General features: G+C 35.8%; 1 protein-coding gene and 1 long non-coding RNA gene across 3 annotated transcripts in view; one reads left to right on the plus strand and one right to left on the minus strand.

The window, feature by feature from the left end:
• Window positions 1-7,500, minus strand: part of LOC124245945 (uncharacterized) — a 60,025-nt gene extending 52,525 nt beyond the window's left edge. Inside the window, exons 1-3 of one of the 2 annotated variants that reach the window (XR_006890362.1) lie at window positions 7,389-7,500; window positions 6,652-6,766; window positions 5,407-5,502 (exon numbers count right to left, since the gene is read on the minus strand). This is a non-coding gene — a long non-coding RNA (uncharacterized LOC124245945). Of the gene's footprint in view, window positions 1-5,406; window positions 5,503-6,651; window positions 6,767-7,388 lie in introns of those variants that run through there. The other variant, XR_006890361.1, reaches the window with a different exon arrangement.
• The window catches only part of ABCB7 (ATP binding cassette subfamily B member 7), a 114,649-nt gene continuing 94,225 nt past the window's right edge, over window positions 7,246-27,669 (plus strand). The window contains exons 1-2 of the mRNA XM_046673774.1: window positions 7,246-7,253; window positions 7,631-7,798. Of these exons, the coding sequence (XP_046529730.1) occupies window positions 7,631-7,798 (168 nt within the window). The 5' untranslated portion in view covers window positions 7,246-7,253. The remainder of the gene's footprint in view (window positions 7,254-7,630; window positions 7,799-27,669) is intronic.

Below are 27,669 nucleotides of genomic sequence, written 5' to 3' on the forward strand. Positions count from 1 at the left end.
ACAACATCTGCAAATCAATCAATGTGAGACACTACATTAACAAAACAGAAGAATAAAAATCACATGATCGTCTCAATAGACGCAGAGAAAGCATTTGACAAGATTCAATATTCATTTATGATAAAAAACTCTCAACAAAATGAGTATTAGAAGGAAAGTGCCTCAACATAGTAAAGGACATAATACGACAAATGCACAGCCAACATCCTACTCAATAGTGAAAAACTGAAAGCTATTCCTCTAAGAACAGGAACAAGACAAGGATGCACACTCTCACCACTCTTATTTAACATAATATTGGAAGGTCTAGCCACAGCAATTAGGCAAGAAATAGAAATAAAGGGGATACAAATTGGAAATGAAGAAGTAAAACTGTCACTATTTGCAGATGACATGATTCTATATATAAAAACCCCTAAATAGTATATAAAAAACTATTAGAAATAATTAACGAATACAATAAAATTGCAGGTTACAAAATCAACATACAAAAATCAGTTGCATTTCTATATGCAACAATGAACTAGCAGAAAGAGAAATCAAGAATACAATCCCATTTACAATAACAACAAAAAGAATAAAATATCTAGGAATAAATTTAACCAAGGAGGTGCAAGATCTGTACAATGAATACTATAAGACACTTTTGAAAAAAACTGAAGAAGACATAAAGACATGGAAAGATATTCCATGCTCGTGGATGGGAAGAGGTAACATAGTTAAAATGTCCATATTACCTAAAGCAATCTATAGATTCAACACAATCCAAATCAGAATCCCAATGGCATTTTTCACAGAAATAGAACAAAGAATCCTAAAATTTATATGGAACCACAAAAGACCCCAAATGGCCAAAGCAATCTAGAGAAAAAAGAACAAAGCTGGAGGTATCACAATTCAAAATATACTTCAAAGCTACCGTAATCAAAACAGCATGGTACTGGCAGAAAAACGGACACACAGATCAATAGAACAGAATTGAGAGCCAGAAATAAAACCACACATCTATGGACAGCTAATTTTTGATGAAGAAGCCAAGAACATACAATGGAGAAAGGAAAGTCTCTTAAATAAATTGTGCTGGGAAAACTGGACAGTCACATGCAAAAGAATGAAATTAGACCGTTATCTTACATCATACTCAAAAATTAACTCAAAATGGATTAAAAACTTGAATGTAAGACCTGATACTATAAAAGTCCTTGAATAAAACATAGGTGGTACGGTCTTTGACATGGGTCTTAGCAGTATCTTTTTGAATATCATATCTCCTCAGGCAAGGGAACCAAAGGAAAAAATAAATAAATGGGACTACATCAAACTAAAAAGTTTCTGCATGGCAAAGGAAACCATGAACAAAATGAAAAGACAACTCACCAACTGGAAGAAAATATTTGCAAATCATATATCTGATAAGGGCTTAATATCCAAAATATAAAGAACTCATACAACTCAACAACAAAAAACTGACAACCCGATCAAAAAATGGGCAGAGGACTTTTCCAAAGAAGATATACAGATGGCCAACAGGCACATGTGAAGATGTTCAACATCACTAATTATTAGGGAAATGCAAATCAAAACTACAATGAGATATCACCTCACACCCATCAGGATGGCTGTTATTAAAAAGAAAAGAAATAAGTGTTGGAGAGGATGTGAAGAAAAGAGACCCTCATACACTGCTGGTGGGAATGCAAACTGGTGCAGCCACTATGGAAAACAGTATGGAGATTTCCCAAAAATTAAAAACAGAGCTACCATATGATCCAGCTATTCTACTTCTTGGTATTTATCCAAAGAACACAAAACCACTAATTCAAAAAGATATATGCACCCCTATGTTCATTGCAGCATTATTCAGAATAGCCAAGACTTGGAAGCAACCTAACTGTCCATCAACGGATGAATGGATAAAGAAGTTGTGGTATATATACACAATGGAACAGTATTCGGCCATAAAAAGATGAAATTGTGTCATTTGTGACAACATAGATGGACCTTGATGGTGTTATGCTAAGCAAAATATGTCAGACAGAGAAAGACAATCACCATATGATTTCACTCATATGTGGAAGGTGAAAAAACACACATAGATATGGAGAACAGATTGGTGGTTCCCAGAGCGGAAGGGCATGGTGGAAGGGTGAAAGGGATAAAGGAGCCACATATCTATGGTGACAGATGAGAACTAGACTTTTGGTGTTGAACACGATGCAGTCTATACAGAAGATGAAATATAATGATTACCTGAAATTCACATAGTGTTACAAACCAATGTGACCTCAATAAAATGAAAAATAAACAAATTAATAATAAAAATAAAAAGAGAACCCCCCCCCAAAATCCAAGTGTATGTTGCTTAAAAAAGACACACCTAAAACATAATCACACAAAATACTAACAATAAAGGGGTAGGTAATGATATGGCAATATTAGTATCAGACAAAAGAGAATTCATGATGAAAATTATTAATATTAAAAAAGGGAAATGACTTAATAATCTTTTAGCAGCCACCAAGAAGATACAACAATCATGAACCTGTATACACCTCATAATATCATCTTAATATATAAAACAATAGTTGACTTAATTACAAGAAGCAACTGACAAACCCACATTCACAGTGGGACATTTTAACACTGATAGAACAAAGCACACGAATAAGCAGGAAAGGTGTAGAAAATTTGGACAAGTTAAAAAATGTTTATGTCCTCTAAAGGATACTGATTATTTGGGTTGACATTTTACTTAGCAACCTTGTATAACTCTATTATTGTTTTTTTTATTAGTTTCTATCTGTAGATTATCTTTTTTATCTGGAAAATGATATAATCTACAGATTACTACTATTTTCTCTCTTTCAATCCTTATACCTTTTGTTTCTATTTATCTTATTGCATTGACCTCTACTTCCATCCAATACAATGTCAAATAGTAATTGGGTAAGTGGGTATCCTTGCATATTCCCATCCTTAAGGAGAACACTACTAAGGTGTCATCAGTAAGTAAAATGCTTGAAATAGATTTTTTTAATGGTAGGAGGAGAGATACCCTTATCAGTTTAGAGAATATCCTTTCTATTCCTAGTTAACTGAGAGTTTTAAAATATTGAATGAGTGTTGTTTTATTAAATGTCTTTTCTGAATTATAGGTTTTTTTCTATATATCTATTCTTTAAAATTTGTCTATTATACGGACAATTAACAACCTTGATGTAAGGGACATATAGATAAACTACTCCCAACAGCTATAGAATACACGTTAATATATATTCAGCCATCTTTGCATTTTTGGGAAAGACCCTCGTTGGTCTTGATGTATTTTTTTAATACAATGCTGGATTGAGTTCATTATTTTATTTTTCTAGTTTTCATTTGTGTTCATAAGATTGACATATAATTTTCTTGTGCAAGCTTTGTCCATGTTTGGTATTGAGTTTATACTAGCCTCATAAAATATGTAGGACATCCAAATAATCATAGTGGATTAATCAATTTGTCTCCTCTTCTTTTCAAACTCCACCAAAATAACATAAAGGAATGAAATAGGAATAACCTACTAGGACAAAGAGACTAGGATTAGAGAAGGGTAACACAGGGGTCTTCACTAAACTATTCTTTTTAAGAACTAAAGCAAATATAGTAAAATCTTAAAATATGTTAAATAAGTTAAATGTTAAAATATGTTAAATGTTAAATGTTAAAATATGACTAAGCTGGGTTGCAGGTACATGGGTGTCCATTATCTTTTCCTTCATAACTTTCAGTTATGATGAACTACTTCCTAATGTTAAAAATGCACAAAAAATAAAGCTACTTTCAGAAAGTGATAGGTGCTCTAAAAGTGTTTCTCAAATTTGAATGTGCATATGAATAACCTTTGGAATTCTTATTAAAATGCAAATTCTGAATCAATAGGTCCTGAGTGGGGCCTTAGATTCCGCATTTCTTATTAGCTCCCAGGTGATGCCAATGCTGGTGGTCCATGGACCATACTTTGAGTAGCAAGGTTTTAAGGGAAATACAACAAGACAATGTGATAGAGAGTAGCAGGGACAGAGGATGGCTTCTTTAGGTAAGATGCTCTTGAAAAGCTTCTCTAAGCAGGTGATATCTGAGTCGTTAAAAAGTCTCCAGGAAGGAAGGATGTTCCAGGTAGAGGGGAAAGCAAGTGCAAAGGCATTAAGCTGAGAATAAGTTCTGGCATTTTCTAGAAACAGAAAAGACCACTGTGGCCCTCTTGAAGTACTCAAGTGTTTCTTCCACATTTCAGGTACAATTATGTGAAAAGAACACTGTGTTTATGTATTTATGTATAATTATGTGAAAAGAGCACAGAGGGTTGGTCTTCATCCCACAAGCTCTGTGATATCTGTCGTCACAACTTGTCTCAGCCTGTTTCTTCATAAATATGGGAATATTAATAAATAATACCTATTCTCCAGGGTTGATGTGAGGATTAAATAAGGTATGAGAAACGCATTTTTTAAACTGCAAAATACTATACACATATAAATATTGCATAAAGTGCTGTCATGTGATTTGTGTCTGCAACAGCTATTTATAGTAGCTTTTATTGTGCAATCCTCTGTCTCTTTAACTTATTTCAGACACTTATGTGTCAAGTTGCTGCAGGCCAAGTCGGCCTGTCTGTTGTTGCAGTTCTCTAGCAGTGCACAACTCTCACTATGCTTCATGTTCTATTTCTGGGTGCACTGGAAATTTTCTTTGGCTTATTTGGCTCATGTTTGACCCACTTTAGCTTCTCGTAGAGTAACTACTTGGTATTCCAATGTTATTCACATTTCTCAATCAGAGGAGTTGGCTTACAATGAGCACTACTTTAGTAAAAATATGCTGACTCCATTTAAAGACCTCACAACTGTTGTTCCATGCCAATAATGCCTGTAGGTGATTCTCTAACGAAATTTCTCAAAAATCCTGAGAAATCATTTGTACGGTCAGGAGTTTTAGAATTCTGAGGTCTTGCCTAATTTAAAACCTTATGATTCTATATGGCCTCTAGAGAGTTTCAATTAAACCTTGTGTTTGAGTGCAGGCAACATCTTTAGTGTAAAGAACACTGGACTGGTGCCAGAATACCATGATTCTAGTTCTGACTCTATCCCCACGTGGCCCTTGTCTTCTTTATCTACTAGGAAGGAGGAGTACCTCCCAAATCGGTTATTAAAATCCAGTAAGATAATAATATGTACGTTTCTGAAAGTATAAAAATTTAAGATTTTATTTTGTCACATTATATCTGACAATCTCTCACTAAATATATATTGCATAGGTTCCTACATTTTTAAAAAATTAGAGCATTACTGGACAATGCCTTACCTGGATAGAAAGATTCAGTGGCACTATACTGATAGAAATCATGGGTGGAGTGTAGGGTTTCTTTAGTGTAGAATGCTGCTCTCTAACACAGAATAGATGCTGAATAAATATTTACTGCTGATGATATAGGCATTAATAAAAGAGGCCATTACTGATCTGTCAACAAGACAATAAGGCAAAAACATCCAATTAGTCACTAAGTCCTGTCAATTCTTTCTCCATAACATCTCTGTAATTGATTTATTGCCACTGATACTGCTAGGTTCAGGTCTTTATTTTATGACTGAACTATTACATTAACTTCATGACTCCAATTTGAACTCCTTCCAGTCCAACCTTCCCACTTAAGCCAGAGTGGTTTAATGGACATACAAATCTAATCATGTTACTCTCCTGATCAAAACCCTTCACTGGCTACATGATCAAGCATTAGCTTCTTAGAATGAAATACAAGGCCCTTCACCATCAGGCCCCTGCTCACCCAGGCTCATCTCCTATTACTCTGCCACACACTCCCCAGACTCCTGAGCCTGGAAATATTTTCTTATGTCTTCCTGCTTTTAAACATTCTATTTCCTTTACATGGAATTTTCTTCAACCTCTTCAATTGGAAACTTTATTCTTCTTTAAATAACTCAGCTCAAGCATCCTCTTCCTTAGAAACCTGGAGTGTAATATGAATACCAAAACAAAGTAAAGCTAACTGCATGGGCCATGCATATTCTTTGTCTACATCAGACTCATCATTAGTCCGCAGTGCCTCTACATAAGGAGTTCATAATCACCTGCCTGTTTTGTGTGAAAGGTTTGAGAACGCAGCAATAAATATAAAATTGTAACTGCATTGCCGTCTCCAGGGTTTCAGGCAACATTTATACTTGGAAATGCAATCTCTCAGGTAACTGTAAACATATTTCAACATAATTTTGTTTGATGATAGTGTTATTGCACAAAATTGGGGCTCTCTTGCCCAATGCACATGAATAGCCAATTAATGACGGCATTAGCCTTTGGGAAACGAGATGAGCTTTAGTCTGTGAGACTGATCTGCAGGGAGAACAGAGGTGTGTGCCCCCAAATCCATCTCCCCGATTCAGGATTTGGGGTGCAATTTAAGAGGTGAGGGAGAACAGGCTGGCACACACAAATGCTGGTGGGACAGGTTTTGATTCTTGGGCTTCGAACTTTTATGATAAGGTTTTAAACATTTATGACAGGGTTCTCAACATTTTTAATGAGGTGGGGAAGGAATTTTAACACCAGATCTTCCTGAATGAGGGACCCCCTCGCTTCTAACAGTCTTACTTTCAAGTTCTGGCCTGTCCTGGTCCGTGGGAAGGAGGATCCTTGGTTCCCCGATCACTTCAGTTCAAGATTTCTTCTTTTGCGCGTGCTGTGGCTATACGACTTTGCAGATTTTCTGAAAGATAATTCTTAATCACTCTGTTGATAAGAGATGGGGTTAGTTGAACGGGCCCTGGAGGGTCCTGGGTTACAGGAGGTGACAAAAGAATACAAACTTGTCTTTAAACACGGACTTCTCTACATACATTTTCACTGTACCATCCCTCAGCCAATCTAGCTGTTTTGTAATAATTAGGGACTTCGCAGAAACCAAAGGGAAGAGCTGTAAAGAGAAGCAAATTAGTAAAGATGTGTGCGTGTAAAACTGTTCCAAGAGCAACAAACCTAGAAACTGCCCTAAGGTTTGCGCGAAAGAAAACTAGCAGCCAAGTAAAAGCGCTTACAAGAGGAACAGGCAGTGAATCTCACGGACGAAACCTCGTCCCCAGGGAAATTAATATCTGTAGCTTAATCTACCCTAAGCGCTGGTGCACAGGGGAGTGAAGATAAGAATACGCAGAGGGAAAACGGAGAGAGTGGAGCGTGGTACTGAGTTCGAGGTGGTAAGAGAATAGTGGGATGTCGGACCAAACAAGGTTGCCAGATTTAGCAAATGCAATATTTAGGAAATACCTATACTAAAAAGTGATTCCTTGTTTATCTGAAATTCAAATTTAACTGACCATCCCATATATTACCTGGCAAGTCTAGGGAAACAGAGAAAGACAATGTTACTCCGATATTCCCGGTTGTGTAAAAAGAAAAACACGCAAACGCCGGCCCACAAAGAAGAAAAGCGGTCGCGCCAAGGCATCTGACTCTTTAGAGACAAGCTATTTCCGGTCCGGGGCCCTGGGAAAACGAGGGGGAGGGGAGAGAGGATTAAGGTCCGCCAGCGTCCCACAATCCTCTGCTCTCGGTTCCTCTTTCCTCGCTCAAGATGGCGCTGCTCGCGATACATTCTTGGCGGTGGGTCGCCGCGGCGGCTGCTTTCGAAAAGCGCCGGCGCGCCGCGATTCTGATTCGGCCTCTAGTCACTGTCCGCGGTCCAGGTCCACAATGGAGGTCTCGTCAGCTCGGCGCCTCGGGAACCGCTCGAACCTCCCAGGTGAGATGCCGTTCGCATGGAAGAGTAGTAGGGTGAAGGACGAGTGGACCTATAGGGAAAAGGTTGTCCTCGGGTCAGAGACGGCGCCAAGAAGAAAGGCTGTCAGGGCTAACTCGGAGCAACAGTAAGTGAAGGAGGTTAGGGTTAGTAATTTGAGGACGGGGTGAAAAAAACCTTTGGGGTACAGTAAATGGAAACAGGACGGGAGGTTCCGGGCAGAGTGCACCTGGAGCGCTGGTGACTCGCAGGATTTACAGTTTTTTCCTGAGTTTAGGAGATGAGGTAGACACCATTCCCAAACTGCTTACTTTTCTAAATGCAAGGAAAACTGGGCTACTTTCCAAAGTTAGTAATGGAATTTGGGACCAGTTTGCCTGTGGTTCAGATTTTACTCAGTCGGAAGTAGCAATTTGTTAGGATGACAGCAAGCTACCTATGAACAAGTGGCAAATTGAGTTGGCACCAGTTAACTCCCTTGCTGACAGACAGTGCTCCTTGATAGGCCAGAACCATAATTATCTTTCTCTCCAAAACATAGACCGCCCTAAATTCATATGTAAACACGTTTGTCCTTTGATCTGAATATAGTGTTCTTCTGTGTACACAGGTCACTTTGGACGCCATAAGGCTACTTATCTTTAACTAATGAATGTAACTATGGTTATAGTGCTCCTTAATATTTGCATCCATTATTACCTCTCTCTCAGGAACAGTTTTTTTTAAATTATTGATGCTTGCTGTACTTCAGTATATCTTTTTATTTCCTATATAGTGAGAAAAAGTTTAATTGCCACCACTTGTTCATCACTCACTAAAGTATTGTCAGCTTTGTATGAGAAACAACCTCTTAAATTTTGATTCTCTGTCAACAGATATTTAATGTGTAGTAGGTACATAGCACTATGCTGGATAATAGGTTACCAAGAGAAATATACAGTAATGCCTTCAAGATCAGTCGATTTAGTTAAGGAGATTGGAACTGTGCATTACAAGAGTAACTAAAAAGCAAGGTAGTAGGTTAAATATTAGATGAACAGTAAGGGCTGTAGGCATCCGAAAGAAATGGTGATAATTAAGGACCAGACTATAGAGAGGATCTTGTGCTGGTGATAGAACTAGAGAGAACATTCCAAGAAGGGAGACTAGGAAATGACACTAGAAATGTGGGATGCAGGAAGAATTATATACATTTGTTCCTTCAGTAATTATTGAACACCTTTACAGCAGTGAACAGAACAAAATATAGGCCCTGTCCTTAAAGAGTTTAAAATCTAGTAGGGGAAATAGATAACTAAACAGGCAGTTATAATACAGTAGTGCAATGATGGGGAAGGTATAAAGTACTGGAAGAGTACACATGAGGGGCATCAAGTCTAATCTTGAGGTGGGGAAGTTTCCTTGAGTAACTGATATCTAAGCCAAGGCCTGAAAAATTAGAAATTAGCTAGTTAAAGAATGACTAGCATGTGCAAAGGCCCACAGGTAAGAGAGAGCATGGACCTTTTGTAGAACTGCATATAGTTTAGACTAGCAAGGAGTTCAAGGTAGGAAGTGGCAGATGAGGCTAGAGAAGTAAATCCAGGTCATTTTATTAAGGTTTTTAAAGCACTTCGTAGTCGACATTTGTAACGTGATCTCTTGGGAACTATTCTTGTTCTGTGGTCCTGTAATAAGCCAGATGAAGTTAAGATAAATTTTTAGGACTTTATCAAGCTGGGAGAATGAGGTGGTAGGAGAAGTTATTAGGACTTTCAGAGGAGGTGGTGACAATAAAAAATTAGCTTTCTTTTCACGAACCTCATCCCCACAACTTCCTTCCTTCCTCCACTCTCTTCTCTGCATCCTCCCATTTCCTTTGGTTACCATTTCTGAAGTCTGAAAAACAAGGGAAAGATGTTACCTTTGTTTTCTACTTCTTCAAAGTAGAACTCTTGCCATCTTTTTTAAAAATGTGGATTTAGGGGCTGGCCCCGTGGTCGAGTGGTTAAGTTCACGCGCTCTGCTGCAGGCGGCCCAGTGTTTCGTTGGTTCGAATCCTGGGCGCGGACATGGCACTGCTCATCAAACCATGCTGAGGCAGCGTCCCACATGCCACAACTAGAAGGACCCACAGCGAAGAATATACAACTATGTATCGGGGGGCTTTGGGGAGAAAAAGGAAAAAATAAAATCTTTAAACAAACAAACAAAAAAATGTGGATTTAACAGGGAGACGAAAGAATGATTATAAGGCTTTTAAAGTAGAACCTGATATAATCTGAGACACCTTCAAATTAGTGACTTGTGATTAAGATCACAAAATAAGTGTTGAATGCATACTTTTAGGACAATCATTAGTATATAGCATAATATTTTAGAGCTGAAAGGAACCTTAGTGCAGTCATATGAAATCATATTAGTGGATTGGATCAGTGCTTTTTTTAGATGAAATTCAGTAGAATACGAAAGAAAACATCAGTGCTTTATACATATTAAGGGAGGTATTATTTTATGTACTTTTGTTTTTTTATATACACACACACACACACACACACACAGCCACACACATATATGTACACACTCCCACATGTATGGCATTACTGGGATGCATTATAAAATGTGTTTTTCACACAGGATTATGCCCTAGATCTATGCTGTGTGATCTGGTAGTCACTAGCTTCATGTGGCTAATAAAATTAAAATTTAAATAAAAAATTTAATTCCTCATTTGAATTAGCTGCATTTCAAGGGCTGAAAAACCATGCAGATATGGAACATTTCTATCACTGCAGAGAGTTCTACTGAACAGTGCTGATTTTAAGAAAATCATATCCAGCCTTTCTTATTTTGCAGATGAGGAAACTAAGTCCTAGTATAGATAAATGACAGTTTTTAAGGCTATTCATTCATTTATTGCCTTTTGTGTATCAGGTATGTATGTGAGGGTAAATAAGACTCTGGTAGACACTAAGCACACAATAAATATTTGTTGACATTTCTCACTGCCTCCAGGCATTTACCCTTCCAATTCATCCCACACAATACATCCAGATTATTCTTCCTAAAGCACAACTCTGATAAGTGTCACTTCCCTGCTTGTGGACTTCAGTCGTCTCAATATCTTGGCCCTAAAGGATTTCCACCTAACCTGCTTGCTAGCCATATTGTTAACTATTTCTCTGTAAATACTCTCCCCCTCAAACCACCTGGATTGCTGCTCCTTGGACCTTGTGCTGTTTTGTTTTTGTTCCTTCATTTATGCCATACCCTCTGTCTGAAATGCCCTCTCTTTGACTCCTCCCTGTTTTTCAAATATTAGCTCAAGGTCCAGCTTATTCCATAGAACCATTTCTTATAAACTTATAAGACACTGAATTCTTTCTCCTCTGAACTCCTGTAACACGTTTTTCTACAAGTAGTTACCATGTGTGTCTTGTAGAGGAGATAAGATTTTATTCACCTAAAAGGCAGATACATTCCAATCGTCTTTTTTATCTTCCACAGAGCCAGGCATGGTATCTTACATGTAGTAAGCACTTAGAAAATATTTGTGAAATGGATGATTAAGCCCTATAACCAAATTAAAACAAAGTCCAACATAAGAATAAATACTATTTGCTTTGGTGCTGTACATTTGGAATCAAAGGTTCATTTTCTTCATAAAATGTGTATTTCAGCAAAATCATAATCTAATTGTGGAGTTATTTAGCTTGCGGATAACTTCTTAAGTTTGTTCATTGCATTTCTGTCATTAGGTGGTACTGTGGTCAGGTAGCATCACTGAATGTCAGTTTTTAGTTCCATAACTAAAGTACACATGCTTTTTAATCCTAAAATTTTCAAGTTATTTTATTAGTATCTTTTGCTAAGAAAAAAATGACTTACAAGATGTAATTCTTTGAGGACTAAGATGTATAAAATTGTACTCTTTGTAGAAATTTTAACTGCAGGCTGTATTTTGGCTTTGTTCGTTAGTTCTCCAGTTAAGTTTTCTTTACTGCATCCAGAGGGGAAGGGGACATTAGAGTGGAGAAACTGTATCCTAAGAGTGTAGTTTCTCAGAAACTGATGTTTTAGGAAAGTAGGCTTTTAAACTATTTACTTATCATGCTTTTCAAAGCAAACTGGAAAAGAGAAGTTGAGGCTTCTATTTTGATTTACTTATTTAATTATTTTCATTGATCTCAAGTAATTTGTATTATGACTTGTAATATATTTGTATTTTTAAGTGCATGAATATTTGGCCAGGTATGAACTCTTTCTTCAACTACTCTTAATTATGGTGCCTTAACGTGTGTGTGTGTACGTGTGTGTGTATGTATTAGTTTGCTAGGGCTGCCATAACAAAGTACCACAGACTCCGTAGCTTAAAAAGAAATTTATTTTCTCACAGTTCTGGAAGCTAGAAGTCTGAGATTAAGGTGTCAGCAGGGTTGATTTCTTCTGAGACATCCCTCCTTGGCTTGCAGATGGCTCGTTTTTCCTCTGTCCTCACAAGGTCATTCTCTGTGCATGTCAGTGTCCTAATCTCTTCTTGTATGTACACCAGTCATATTAGGTTAGAGCCCATCCTAATGACCTCATTTAACCTTGATTACCTCTTTAAGGGCCCTATCTCCACATACAGACGCATTTGAGGTACTGGGCGTTAGGACTTCAACATGAATTTGAGGGAGACACAGTTTAGTCCATAACTCTGTGTGTGTGTGTGTATGCAAATACATAGAAAACTGAGGGAATATACTCCAAACATATCTCTCGAGAGGGGGTGGGTTGGGAGGCTAGAGGACAGTAAAAAGGAACTTTCACTTGTTATTATAGATACTTTGGCATTGTTTGATATAATTGTTTTTATAATGAGAACAGTCATATTTAAGCTTTTCAATTGGTGATCTGACCTTTTTGAATAGGTTGCATGAATGTGTTCATGTATTGAACTCTAGTTTGTTTTGTCTACAATTAATGCATTTTGACATACTTGTATATGACTTAATGATTATTTTGTGTAATGTAAAAAGATCTTTAACATGTTTAACAAGCTTTCCAGGAAGTAATCTTCAGCTTTTAGAATTAGCCAATTTTTGGTTATCACTTTACAAGAGAATTGGGGGATTCTTTGAAGATTGAGTCCCAGTATTTCCTCTTCATTTCAGTGGTTTTTTCAATTTCTGTATAACATAGGTGTTCTACATATTTGATGCTACCTAATAAAGAGCTATTCTCATGTTTCTTTTTTCAAAATCAAGTTCCTATATTTAAAAAAAAATTACCAAAACAGTACATACCAACTACTGAGAGATTAGAAAATAAAGAAAAGCAAAAAAGAATAGAAGAAAGAAAGAAAAAGGCAACTATAAATACTTGGGTATAATCTATACTTAAAATAATTTTATAGTGTTTATAGTTTACAAAATGCTTTAACATTTCACTTTTCCTGTTCCTATTTATTTATTCATTGGTTTTCACGAGAATCAGAGACAAATAAAGGGTCCCTGTTGCTTAGAGCTACAATGTCCGATACAGTAGACATTAGCCACATGTGGTTTTTTTAAACTTCAATTAAAATTAAGTAAAATTAACTGAAATTAAGAACTTAGTAGCTTAGTCACACTAGACATGTTCCAAGTACTCAATAGCCACGTGTAGCCAAGTGGCTGTTGTGTTTGACCTTACAGATATAGAACATTTTCATCGTCACAGAAAGTTCTACTGGACATGGCTGGTCTAGAATCTAGTTTTAAGTAGGAGATAATACTATCAAATTTATTTTAGGAGTATGATTCTGGCTACAGTTTAAAGGATAGATTGGAGATAGGCCGGGATTGGAGATAGAGATATCAGTTAGGAGGATATTGAAGTAATGTAGAATTGATAAGGGCCTACACTACCTGTCATGATGAAGAATTGTCAGGATTTATCACCAAGCATTCTTGTATCATGAAAAGACTTTGAAAGGTTTTGAAGCAGGAGAGTATTACTTTGTCTTATCTACTTTATCTCATCTCAGTGTTTTTACTCTGTAAAATGGGCATTTTAACAAGACCTTTCTCCCACAGTTCTGGGGAGGATCAAGTGAAATGATTTTTGTGAAAGTAGTTTGTGAATGGTAAGGTGCTTTAAACTTTGCCATTGCAATTTTGGCTTATGGCTCTATAATAAAAGACCATCTTTGGTAATGGATTTTGTGGGGACTGTTATATAGCTCTTGTGGTTAGGCTACCATCGTTGTTTCTGTTTTGAATGCTTCTCAAGCAGTCCAGTTACGTTGTACAGAACTGACACTACAACCCAGGTCTTTTCACTCATCTCTTTCCCCTTCAGCATGCTAGCTCTACTTTTCACAACTCAAACTGATGAATATTACTTCTTATTTAGGACCCTTTGTGCAGCTATAATCTATTGCTTTGATGAATATCCAGAGTAAATATATTTAAATAAACCTATTGTAAAACTATCTTTTAAATGAATTATTATATACTATTAGTTTAGAATATCGTCATATGTACAAAAGTAGCAAAATCATACTATACTCATGTTTCTAGAGTTTACCACCTCCGAACACAGCTCTACATTTACAAAAAGAACTTGCCACCACCATCTTCAGCCAGTCTTTTAACAAACATTTATTGTGTACCTGTTTGGCAGACATGGTACTAGACACTGGGGCTACAACCATGAACAAGGAATAGCCTTTTCCCTCCAGGAATTCACGATTTATAGGAGAACACAGGTAACCAACTATTCAAATAAGGTGTGGTACATGCTTTCATAGAGATATATGCAGGATTTTATGGGAGCCCAGAGGTGGAGAACCACCCTCAGTCTAGAGAGGTCAGGGAAGACTTTCCAAACAAAGAATTTATAGATGAGTATTGAAGGACTTGTAGGTAGATGTTGGCCTGGTGGATGAATGAGGAAAGGGTATTTTAGGGCAAAAGATATTAAATAACATGTCTTCTTTGGAAAAGCTATAGTTTGGAGGCTGGATTGGAAGTGGACAGGATTGGAGGTTGAGAGACTTTTGGTTTGGATGGAATATTAGAGAGTTTAATGGTAATATTGGAAGGAAGGGTTGATGACCTCAAATAAGGCTGTGACAGAGATATTTAGGAGGTAAAGTTGACAGGAGTTAGTGAGTGGTTTGATACAGAGGGTAAAGAAGAAATAAAGAGTAGAGAATAATTCACAGGTGTCTGGCTTAAGCAGCTGGGTGGTTAGTGATGCTATTAACTAAGATGGGGAGGAGCCAATTTGAGGGGTTGGAGAAGATGGAGAAAATGGTGAGTTCAGCTTGGGAAATATGGAGTTTAAGCTAGCTGTGAGATATCATGATGAAAATGTTTAACAAAAAGTTGTATATATGTAGGTACTCACTCAAGAAAGAGATCTGGGTTTGAGGTAGTTTAAGAATCTTCCTGGAGGTAATTTTTTCTTTATAGTCGCCTTGGATAACTTCTAGAGACTATATAGAATGAGAAAAAAATAGAGGGCTAAGGAAGAGACTCCTGCGATCTCCAATATTTAAATGAAAGAGTAATCCAAGAAGGAGAGTACACAGTGGCCAGGGAGGTTAAAGGAATGGAGGTAGATTGGTATTCTATAAGCCAAGGGAGGAAAGAGTTTCGGAAAGGAAGGAATGGTCAATAGTTTTATGCAATGGAGAGGGTACGTAAGATGAATATGCAAAATATTATTTAGCAATTAATAGCTCAATTAGTATTCCTGATAAAAACAGTTTCAGTGGTGATTTGGGGGTAGAACCCATATTATAGTGTCTTAAGCAGTAAGGCATTATGTTGTGTCCTTCTCAGTGTATCATATCCGGGGGTACATGGTGTTGATATGTCTTGTTACTGGTGATGTTAACCTCCATTGCTTGGTTAAGGTGGTGTCTATCGGGTTTCTCCAATGAAAAGTACTATTTTCTCCTTTGTAATTAAAAAACACCTTGAGGAAGATTCTTTGAGAGTAGGCAAATACCATGTTTCTCCCTGAACTTTCACCAGCTAATATTAGCATGGATCAGTGGATCTTGTCTACAATAATTATTACTTTGGTGTTTGCCTAATTATGTTTTTCTGTTTTCCTCATTCCTTCTACGTTTATTAATTGGAATTCTTCTGTAAGGAAGAGCTGTCCCCTTTCCCTCATTTAATTGTTTACTTATTTATATCAGGATGAACTCATAGATTTTAATAAACTATATTCTATGAGTTATAATCCAATACTCTCATTTTTTTTGTTGTTGCTCTAGTTGTCCTAGCTCTGGGCCATTGGAAGCTCCTTTAGATTGGCTCCGCTGTCCTTTGGACATGGCCCCATCCTTTTTCAAGCACTTCCTTACTTTCTGGCACCCCACAATGTTCCAGGTTCATCTTAGATTTTTCTCTGCCCTGGCCCTGAAATCAGCCCTTTCTACAAGGAACCTTGTACCTTTTATTGGAAAACAGTATTTAGAAACCAAGATCTGGATGCTGCAAGACTATACAGTTTTAAAACATGATCAGTTCTTACATTCTGGGGACTGTGAATATCCACAGATAAAACTGGCCTAACACAATTTAATAAACTTTCCATTAGAAATGTTAACAACCAATTTCACATAAGACCTGTGAGACCATTTAATCTAAAGGGCGATGAGAGCATTACCTTTTAAAATAGTCTTCTTGGAAAAAAATTGTGATTATTATTTTATTTGATAAACGCTTTATCTTCAGAAATGTGTCTAACTCTTCATTTGTTACTTCTGATTAAATACCCTTGATATAATTCCGTCATAGATTACTTTTTGCAAAATACTAGTTGACATTTACATAATATAAAATTAACCATTTTTAAGTGAACGATTCAGTGACATGTAGTATATTCAGAGTGTAGTGCAACTACCACCTCTGTCTAATTCCAAAGCATTTATTTCCATCACTCCAAAGTAAAAGCCCTTACCCATTAAAACCTCTTTCTCATTCCTCCCTCCCACCAGCATCCCAGCAACCATCAGTCTGCATCCTATGTCTATGGATTTATCTGTTCTAGATACTTCATATGAATGGGATCATACAATATGTGACCTTTTGTGTCTGGCTTCTTTCACTTAGCATAATCTTTCAGAGGTTCATCCACATTGTAGCATGTATCAATACTTCATCCCGTTTTATGGCTGGATAATATTTCTTTGTGTGTGTATTTGTATACTGCATGTTTTTAATCCATTCATCGGTTGAGGACATTTGGGCTATTTCTACCTATTGGCTATTATTAATAGTGCTGTTATAAATAAGCATGTACATGTACTTGTTTGAGTACCTGTTTTCAATTTTTTTTCGCTTTTTTTCCCCAGTTTTATTGAGATATTCTTGACATATAACATTGTTTAGGTTTAAGGTGTACAACATAATTATTTGATATATGTATATATTGTGAGATGATTACCACAATAAGTTTAGTTAACATCCATCACTTCACAGTTAGTTTTTTTTCTTGTGATGAGAACTTTTAAGATCTACACTATTAGCAACTTTCAAATAGACAATACAGTATTGTTAACTATAGTCATCATGTTGTATTTTCTGTTCCTGATCAGTCTTAGTAGGTTGTATGTTTCTAGGAATTTATCCATTTACTCTAGGTTGTCCACAATTTGTTACTGTATAGTTGTTCGTAGTATCTCTTATGATGCCTTATACTTCTGTGGTATCAGTTGTAATGTCTCCTCTTTCATTTCTGATTTTATTTATTTGAGTCCTATCTCTTTTTCTTGGTTAGTCTAGCTAAAAGTTTGTCAATTTTCTTTATCTTTTCAGAGAACCAACTCTTAGTTTTGTTAATCTTTTCTATTGTCTTCCTGTTCTCTGTTTCATTTATTTCTGCTCTAATCTGTATTATTTCCTTCCTTCTGCTAACTTTGGGCTTAGTTTGTTTTAGTTCCCTGAGGTGTAAAGTTTATTTCAGATCTTTCTTTTTTCTCGATGTATGCATGTATTGCTATAAACGTCACTCTTAGAACTACTTTTGCTGCAGCCCATAAGTTTTAGTATGTGTGTTTCCAGTTTTGTTTGTCTCAAGAGATGTTTTAATTTCCCTTTTGATTTTTTTTGATCCATTGGTTGTTCAGGAATGTCTTGTTTTCTTTCCATGTATTTGGAAATTTTCCTGCTTTCCGTCTGTTATTGATTTTTAGTTTCATACCATTGTGGTTAGAAAAGATACTTGGTATGATTTCAATCTTCTTAAATTTACGAAGAATAGTTTTGTGGTCTAACATATGAACTATCCTAGAAAATGTTCTGTGTGCACTTGAGAAGAATGCTGTTGGATGGAATATTCTGTATATGTCCATTAGGTCCATTTGGTCTATAGTGTTCAAAACTGCTGATTCCTTATTGATTCTCTGTCAGTATTGCTATTTCTGTTTTCAATTCTGTTAGTATTTGTTCTATATATGTAGGTGCTCCTCTTTTCAGTTCTTTTGATTATATACCTAGGAATGGAATTAAGTGGTCATGTGGTAATTTTGTGTTTAACTTTTTGAGGAACTGCAAAACTATTTTCCACAGCAGCTGAACCATTTTGTGTTTTTACCAGCAATGTCCGAAGGTTCCAATTTCTTTTTTTTTTTTTTGGCACCTGAGCTACCATCTGTTCCCAATCTTTTTTTCTTCTTGTTCTTCTCTCCAAAGCCCCCCTCAGTACATAGTTGTTTATTCTAGTTGCAGGTCCTTCTAGTTTTGCTATGTGGGATGCCACCTCAGCATGGCTTGATGAACAGTGCTAGGTCTGCAACCAGGATGTGCATCGGTGAAACCCTGGGCTGCTGAAGCAGAGTGTGTGAACCCAACCACTTGGCCATGGGACCAGCCTCGAGATTGTTTTCTTAATTTCCTATTCAGATCATTGTTTGTGTATAGAAACACAACTGATTTTTGTGTATTGATTTTGTGTCTTGTGACTTTACTGAATTTGTTTATTAGTTCTAACAGTCTTTTTGTTGAATCTTTAGGGTTTTCTACATATGTGATCATGTCATCTGCAGAGATAATTTTATTTCTTCTTTTCTGGCTTGGATGACTAATATTATTTCTTTTTCTTGTCTAATAGCTCTGGCTAGAACTTTCAGTACTATGTTGAGAACAGGTGGCCAGAGTGGGCATTATTCTCTTGTATCAGATCCTAAAGGGGCACTTATAGTTTTTCCCATTGAGTATGATGTTAGCTGTGAGCTTTTCATATATGACCTTTATTTTGTTGAGATAAATTTCTTCTATACTTATTTTGCTGATAAGTTTTAACTGTGAATATGTGTTGAACTTTGTTAAGTACTTTTTCAGCATCTACTGAGATGATCATGTTTTTTTCATTTTGTTATTGTGATGTATCACATTGGTTGAAATGCGTATGCTGAGCCATCCTTGTATCCCAGGGATAAATCCCACTTGGTTATGGTGTATGATCCTTTAATGTGCTGTTGAATTTGGTTTCCTAGGATTTTATTGAGCATTTTTGCATCTATGTTCTTCAGGAGTATTGGCCTGTACTTTTCTTGTAGTGTCTTTGTCTGGTTTTGGTATCAGGGTGATGCTATCCTCATAAAATGGTTTGGAAGTGTTCCTGCATCTAATTTTTGGGAGAGTTTAATGATTGATATGAATTCTTTGAATGTTTGGTAGAATTTACCCTTGTAGCCATCAGGTCCTGGGCTTTTCTTTGTCGAGAGGTTTTTGACTACTGATTCAATCTCCTTATTTGTCACTGGTCTGTTCAGTCTTTCTGTTTCTTTTTGACTCAGCTTTGGTGTTTTGTATGTTTCTAGGAATTTATCCATTCTTCCTAGGTTATCTAGATTCTTGGCGTATAGTTCACTGTAGTCCCTTATGATCCTTTATATTTCTGAGGCGTCTGTTATATTGTCTGTTCTTTCATTTCTCATTTTATTTATTTGGATCTTGCTTTTTTCTCAGTCTTGTAAAAACCTTGTCAATTTTGTTTATTTGTTTAAAAAATCAACTCCTGGTTCATTGATTTTTTTGTATTGTTTTTTAATTTTCTGTTTGATTTATTTCTGCTCTACTCTTTATTATTTCCTTCTTTCCACTATCTTTGGGTTTCTTTGTTCTTCTTTATCTACCTTGAGGTGAAAAATTTGGTTTTTTATTTGAGATTATCTTAGTTCAGACTGCTCTAATAAAATGCCATACACTGGTGGCTTATAAACAGCAGAAATTTATTTTTCACACTTCTGAAAGCTGGGAAGTCCAAGATCAAGGCGCCAGGAGATTCAGTGTCTGGTGAGGGCCCACTTGCTTGTTCGTAGATGGCTGTCTTTTCATCGTATCCTTACATGGTGGAATGGCTGAGACATCTCTCTGGGGTCTCTTTCATAAGGCGCTAATTCCATTAATGAGGCTGTACCTTCACGACCTGGTCACTTTTCAAAGGCACCACCTCCAAATACCCTTGCATTGTGGATTAGGTTTTAATGTGTGAATTTTGGAGGGATGCAAAAATTCAGTCTATTGCAGAGATTTTTCTTCTTTTTTAATGTAGATATGTATCACTATAAACTTCCCTGTCATTACTACTTTTGCTGCATTCCATAAATTTTGGTATGTTATGTTTTTCTGCTTGTCTCGAGATACCTTTTAAATTCCCTTTTTATTTCCATTTGACACAATGGTTGGTCAAGATTTTGTTGTTTAGTTTCCAAGTATTTGTAAATTTTCTTGTTTTGTGGCTATTAATGATTTCTAGTTTCGTTCCATTGTGGTTGGAAAACATACTTGGAATGATTTCCAGCTTCTTAAATTTGTTGACGTGTTTTGTGACCTAACGTATAATCTATCCTGGAGAATGTTCTGTGTGAGCTTGAGAAGAATGTGTATTCTTTTGCCATTGTGTGGAAAATTCTGTATGTCTTTTAGGTCCATTTGGTCTATAGTGTTGTTTGAGTCAGCTGTTTCTTAATTGATTTTCTGTCTTGGTGTGCTATTCCTTATTATACTGCCTTTAGGTCTGTCAATATTTGCTTTGTATATTTAGGTGCTCTGATGTTGGGTGTGTATGTATTTATACTATTATACCTTCCTGCTGAATTAACACTTTTATCATTATATAATGACATTTTTTGTCTCTAGAGACAGTTTTAGACTTAAAATCTGTTTTGTCTGATGTAAATATAACCATCCTTGCTCTCCTTCGGTTACCAATTGCATGAAATATCTTTTTCCATTCCTTCACTTTCAGGTTATGTTTGTCTTTATTTATTTATATTTTTATATTTTGCAGAGTAATCGGTCCTTGGGGACAGGGACCACAGGGCCTGGCACATGCTGAATCCTAGTAGACAGTCTGACTACAACAGCTGGGTGATAAGTGAATGGCTTGAAGCACATGTGTGGGCCCAGGCTCTCTTACTTAAATCTCTCCATAAAGGCCTCTGTCCAAAAACACAAATTGATGACTGCCCCTGAGGCAGCAATGGGTCTGGGGGTTTGAGGAACAGAAAGAAGCTGGTGTGGCTGCAGGAGCCCAGCAAGCAGTGAGCTGAGGCCAGAGACATGGGTGAAGGTGGGTCAACCAAGGCATTGAAAGACATGGTAAGGCATTTGGATTTTGTCCTGAGAGATGAGAAGCCACTGAAGCTTTGACGTAGAGAGTTCCACGTTCCTGGAGCTCCTGTGTCACCATGCTGTGCTGTCTGTCTCCTGCACTGCTAGACTGACAAGAGCCCCATACGTTCTTGGGGTAACTCCTTGGCTCTGGATGACATGCAGAGGCATTTAATTAATTTGTTTTTTTTTAATTAATATTTGCTACTTCGCATCAGTCAATGAAAGAATGAAAGGCAACCCAGAGTGAAAGTAGGACTAAAATTTTACAAATGTCTGTTTTTGCCCCAGTAAACACATTTATCCATGTCTCACTGTCTGGGAATTTATGGCAAATCTAGGTGAGAGCAGGACTGAGGATTACCTTTGTACGATAAAAAAAACTTTTGCTGAGTAAATTACCAGTGCAAACGAGACTGGAGAAAAATACTTAAATGACACGTGCAAACTGCTTAAAATTTTTTAGTAAGGTCAATTTAAATACAAACAAGTGATACTTGAATTGCCTACCATTTGTTTAACATTATTTCTAATTCAGGAAGCTTCCCACCTATACTCACAAAAAATGTTAGTTTGAATTAATAATATTTAAATAGGATGGTTCAAGTTAAATTATCCCACTACTCAGTTTATCAGTTCATAACATTGGTGATTATTATGATTCACCCCAAATAAACCACTGACCCTACACATGCACACTCACACAGAAACATGTCAAAACTTAGCCTGGTTTTTAGTTGACTTGATCTTACATGGCTATATACCTGAGTCTACTTTTGTTTTTGTTTTTATTTTTCAAGTTTTATTGAGATATAATTGACATATAATGTGTTAGTTTAAGGTATACAATAATGATTTTTGATATGTAAATATTGTGAAATGATTACCACAGTAAGTTTAATTAACATCTGTCACCTCGCATGGTTACAGTTTTTTTTCTTATGATGAGATCTTTTGAGATTTGCTCTTAGTAACTTTGAAATATGTAATACAGTATTGTTAACTATGTCACCCTGCCATATATGACATTCCCAGAAGTTATTTATCTTATAACAGGAAGTTTGCACCTTTTGATCACCTTTACCCATTTTCCCCACTTCGCACCACCTGCCTCTGACAACCATCAATGTGTTCTGTTTTTATGAGTTGGGTTTTTTAGATTCTACATATATGTGATAGCAAATAGCATTTGTCTTTCTCTATGTGTGTTATTTCACTTAGCATAGTGTCCTCAAGTTCCATGTTGTTGCAAATGGCAGGATTTCCTTCTTTTTTATGGCTGAATAATATTCTGTTGTATATACATACTGTAACTTCTTTATACACTCACTCATCAGTGGACACTTAGGTTGTTTATATGTCATGGCTGTTGTAAATAATTCTGCAGTGATGTGGTGGTGCAGATGTCTCTTCAAGATAGTGATTTCATTTCCTTCAGATAAATACCCAGAAGTGGAATTGCTGGATCATGTGATAGTTCTATTTTTAATTTTTTGAGGAGCCTCCATTCTGTTTTCCATAGTGGCTGCACCAATTTACATTCCCACCAGCAGTACACAAGGGTTCCCTTTTCTTCACATCCTCGTCAACACTTGTTATCTCCTGTCTTTTTGATGACAACCATTCTAACAGATATGAAGTGATACCTCATTGTGGTTTTGATTTGCATTTCTCTGATGATTAATGATGTTGAGTACCTTTTCATGTACCTGTTGGTTATTTGTATGTCTTCTCTGGAGAAATGACTATTCAGTTCCTCTGGCCGTTTTTAAATTGGATTTTTTTTCTACTGAGTTGTATGAGTTGTGTATATATATTTTAGATATTGACCCCTTATCAGATATATGGTTTGCAAGTATTTTCTCCCATTCCATAAGTTGCATTTTCGCTCTGTTGATTGTTTCCTTTGATGTGCAGAAGTTGTAAAATTTGATATACTCCCATTTGTGTATTTTTGCTTTTGTTGCCTGTGCTTTTGATATTGTTATTCAAGAAAATATTGCCAAATCCAATGTCATGATGTTTTCCTGTTTTCTTTTTGAAGTTTTATAGTTTTTTACTTATGTTTAGATCTTTAATCCAGGGGCTGGCCCAGTGGCACAGCAGTTAAGTGCACACGTTCTGCTTCAGTGGCCCAGGGTTCACCGGTTCGGATCCTGGGTGTGGACACAACACAGCTTGGCAAGCCATGCTGTGGTAGGCGTCCTGCATAAAGTAGAGGAAGAAGGGCACGGATGTTAGCTCAGGGCCAGTCTTCCTCAGCAAAAAGAGGAGGATTGGCAGCAGTTAGCACAGGGCTAATCTTCCTCAAAATAAATAAATAAATAAATAAATAGATCTTTAATCCACTTTGAATTTTGTGTATGGTGTAAGGTAAGAGTCTAGCTTCATTCTTTTGCGTGTGAATATCCAATTTACCCTTACCATTTGTCTAAGAGACTCTCATTGTGTGGTCTTGGCACTCGTGTTGAAGATCATTTTGCCATGTGGGCAGGATTATATTTCCTGGCTCTGTATTATGTTCTGTTGATCTATATGTCTGTTGTTATGCCAGTCCCATACTGTTTTGATTGCTGTTGCTTTGTGATATGTTTTGAAATCAGGAAGTGTGAGGCCTCCAACTTTCCGTTTTCTTTTTCAAGATTGTTGTGGCTTTTCTGGGACCCTTGGGTTTCCATATGAATTTTAGGATGTTTTTTCTATTTGTGCAAGAAGTGCCATCGGGATTTTGATTGGGATTGCATTGAATCTGTAGATAGCTATGGATAGTATGGATTTTTTTAAACAATGTTGTCTTCCAATCCATGAATACGAGATGTCTTTCCATTTATTCCTGTCTTTTTTTTTCTGCAACATTTTGTAGTTTTCAGAGTAGAAGTTTTTTGCCTCCTTGGTTAAGTTTATTTCTAATTACTTTATTATTTTTGATACTATTGTAAATGGGATTCTTTTTGTAATGTTCACTTTTAGTTTATAGAAACAATTGTTTTTTCATGTTGATTTTTCATCCTGCAACATTGCTAAATTCTTTTATTAGTTCTAGCAATTTATTTTAAGAATCTTTAGGGTTTTCTTCATTTAAAATTACGTCATGTGCAGAGCAAATTTTACTTCTTCCTTGTCCATTTTGGATACCGTTTATTTCTTTTTTGTTTGATGTTTGTCTAATTACTGTGACTAGGGTGTCCAGTACTATGTTGAATAGTAATGGTGAAAGTGGATGCCTTGCCTTGTTCCTGATCTTAGAAAAAATCTTTCAGTCTTTTCCTTGTTGTGTATGATGTTAGCTGTAGTCTTTTCATGTATGAACTTTATTATGTTGAGGTAGTTATCCTATTTTCCTAGATTTTTCAATGTCTTTATCCTGAAAGATTACTGAATATTATCAGATGCTTTTTCTGTATCAATTTATATGGTCATGTGGTTTTTATCCTTCATTCCATTAATGTGGTGTATTACACTGGTTTTCATATGTTGAACCTTCCTGGCATGCTAAGAATGATTCCTTACTTAGTCATGTTGTATACTCATTTTAATGTGTTGTTTAGAATTAGATTTTCTAGTATTTTGTTGAGAATTTTTGCATCAGTATTCATCAGGGATATTCATCTGTAGTTTCCTTTTCTTCTAGTATCTTTGTCTGATTTTGTTATCAGGGTCATGGTGGCCTCATAGGATAAGTTTCAAAGTATTCCCTCCTCTGCAATATTTTGGAAGAGTTTGAGGAGGATTAGTATCAATTCTTCTTTAAATATTTGGTAGAGTTCTCCCATGAAGTCATCTTATCCTGGGCTTTTCTTTTTTTGGAGATTTTTGATTACTGATTCAGTCTTCTTAGTAAGTGATAGGTCTGTTCATATTTTTTATTTCTTTAGGATTCAGTCTTGGTAGTTTTTACACTTGTAAGAATTTGTCTGTTTCCTATAGATTGTTCAATCTGTTTGCATATTATTCTTCATAATATTCTCCTGTAATCTTTTTTATTTTTGTACCATCAATTGCAATGTTCCCTCCTTTGTTTCTCATTTTATTTATTTGAATCTTCTTTCTTTTTTTCTTACCTAGTCTGAGGGTTTTTTAGTTTTGTTCATATTTTCAAAAAACTAACTCAGTTTAATTTATTTTTTTCCTGTTGTTTTTCTTTTCTCGATTTTTAAATCTCTGCTCTAATCTTTATTGTTTTTTTCCTTTCATTAGCTTTGGGTGTAGTTTGTTCTTCTCTTTCTGGTTCCTTGAGATACAAAGTTGAGTGGTTGATTTGAGTTCTTTTTTAATGTTAGCATTTACAGCTATAAATTTCCTTCTTAGTATTGATTTTGCTGCATCTCTTAAGTTTTGGTATGTTGTGGTTTTGTTTTTATTTTTATTTGTCTCAAGATATGTTCTAATTTCCCTTTTGATTTCTTCTTTGAATTGTTGGTTGTTTAACACTGTGTTATGTGATTTCCTCATGTCTGGATTTTCCAATTTTCCTTTTCCTGTTGATTTCTAGTTTCATTTGATTTTGGTGGTAAAAGATAATTAATATGAGTTTCGTCTTCTTAAGTTTTTTAAGTCTTGTTTTGACTGAACTTGTGGCCTATCCTGGAGAATGTTCCATTTGTGTTTTGGAAGAGTATGTTTTCTGCTTTTGTTGGGTGGAGTGTTCTGATTATTGGCCTGTAGTGTTGTTTAAATCCTTTGTTTCCTTATTGATTTTCTGTCTGGTTGTTTTGGATTGACCATTTTCTCAATATGTAATATTCTTCTTTGTCCCTTGTAACAGCTTTTTCCTTAAAGTCTATTTTGTCTGTTACTAGTTTTGCCACTCTGGGTCTCTTTTGGTGCTTACTTGCATCACCAAATATCTTTTCTGTCCTTTCCCTGTCATCCCTTTTTTATTTTCTCTCTTGGAGATAGTATATAGTTGATTTGTTTTTTTAATCCATTCAGCCAATCCTTGCCTTTTGATTGGAGTGTTTAATTCATTTACTTTTACAATTATTTCTAAGTAGGAATAATTTCTGCCTGTATTCTATTTGTTTTCACTACATTACTTAGTATTTTTGTCCCTCATACCTTGCCTTTTTCAGATATGGTTGATTATTTAGGTGTACCATTTTGATTGCCTTCTCTTTTCATTTTGTGTTTATTTTTTAGAAATCAGTGTTTACTATAGGCGTTACAATCAACATCATAAATTTATAACAGTCTAGTTTGAATTAATACCAATTTAGCTTCAATAGCATACAAAAATGCTGCTATCATGTAGGTGCATTCTCTCCCCTTTATGTTGTTGTTAAGATATATTATATCTTTATACATTGTGTGCTCCTTAATAGATTTATAAATATTTTTCCACATTTGTCTTTTAAGTCAGGTGGGAAATAAAACGTGGAGTTACAATCCAAAAATACAATACTACTAACTTTCGTTTTTACCTATGTAGTTACTTTTACTGGAAATCTTCATTTCTTTGTAGTCTTTGAGGTACTGTCTGGAATTCTTTCACTTGAATTTCCTTTAGCATTTCTTGTAAGACAAGTCTACTGGCTACAGACTCCCTCTGATAAAGTTGGTTCTGATGATTTCTGATTGTTTTTTACTTTCTGTGGCGAGATGGGTGTTTTGAGCTGTCTACTCTGCCATTTTCCCATTGTCACCTCATTAGCCAAGATTCTTGGAGTTAAAACTGAAGTTAATTATTCTATTTACTCTTCTGTGAAACTACTTAGTTAAATTTTTGATATTTAAACTCACATGTATCTGAGCCATCACCGTATCAATGTTTATTAATTCCTTCACATTAACTTTCATACTTTAATAATTTAGGTTGGCACATATGATAGAAAAACTCTCTGAATAGTGATAACATCTTTTTTAGAGCTAGTGTGGTTTTCAAGTGATTAGTCATAAGACACTATCTTAATATATTTAATTTCATTACATGGGCTGAAAACATACAGTTATGTAATGTAGTTGTCTTTTAATAAGCTTACTTTCAATTTTGATTTATTAGTGTTTGAAATTGCATAAGAACTTCATGTAAGATTTTTACTTTATAAAATTTCAGTGAATAGAAGACAAGTTTCAGTGATAGTCATATGGGAAGGCCAAATATTGTATTCTACCCAAATTTCATTTAAGTAAACTTTGTTTACTTTTCAGAGACATTTCAAATGACTCTTAGTTAACGTTTTAACTGCCAGCAAAGGCAGTTGCTTTTCTTTTTTCACTTCTCACTTTTTTTAATTTTTATTGAGATTATGATAGTTTACAACCTTGTGAAATTTCAGTTGTACATTATTGTTT

This window comes from Equus quagga, chromosome 10 (genome assembly GCF_021613505.1).
Source record: "Equus quagga isolate Etosha38 chromosome 10, UCLA_HA_Equagga_1.0, whole genome shotgun sequence".
NCBI lineage: Eukaryota > Metazoa > Chordata > Mammalia > Perissodactyla > Equidae > Equus > Equus quagga.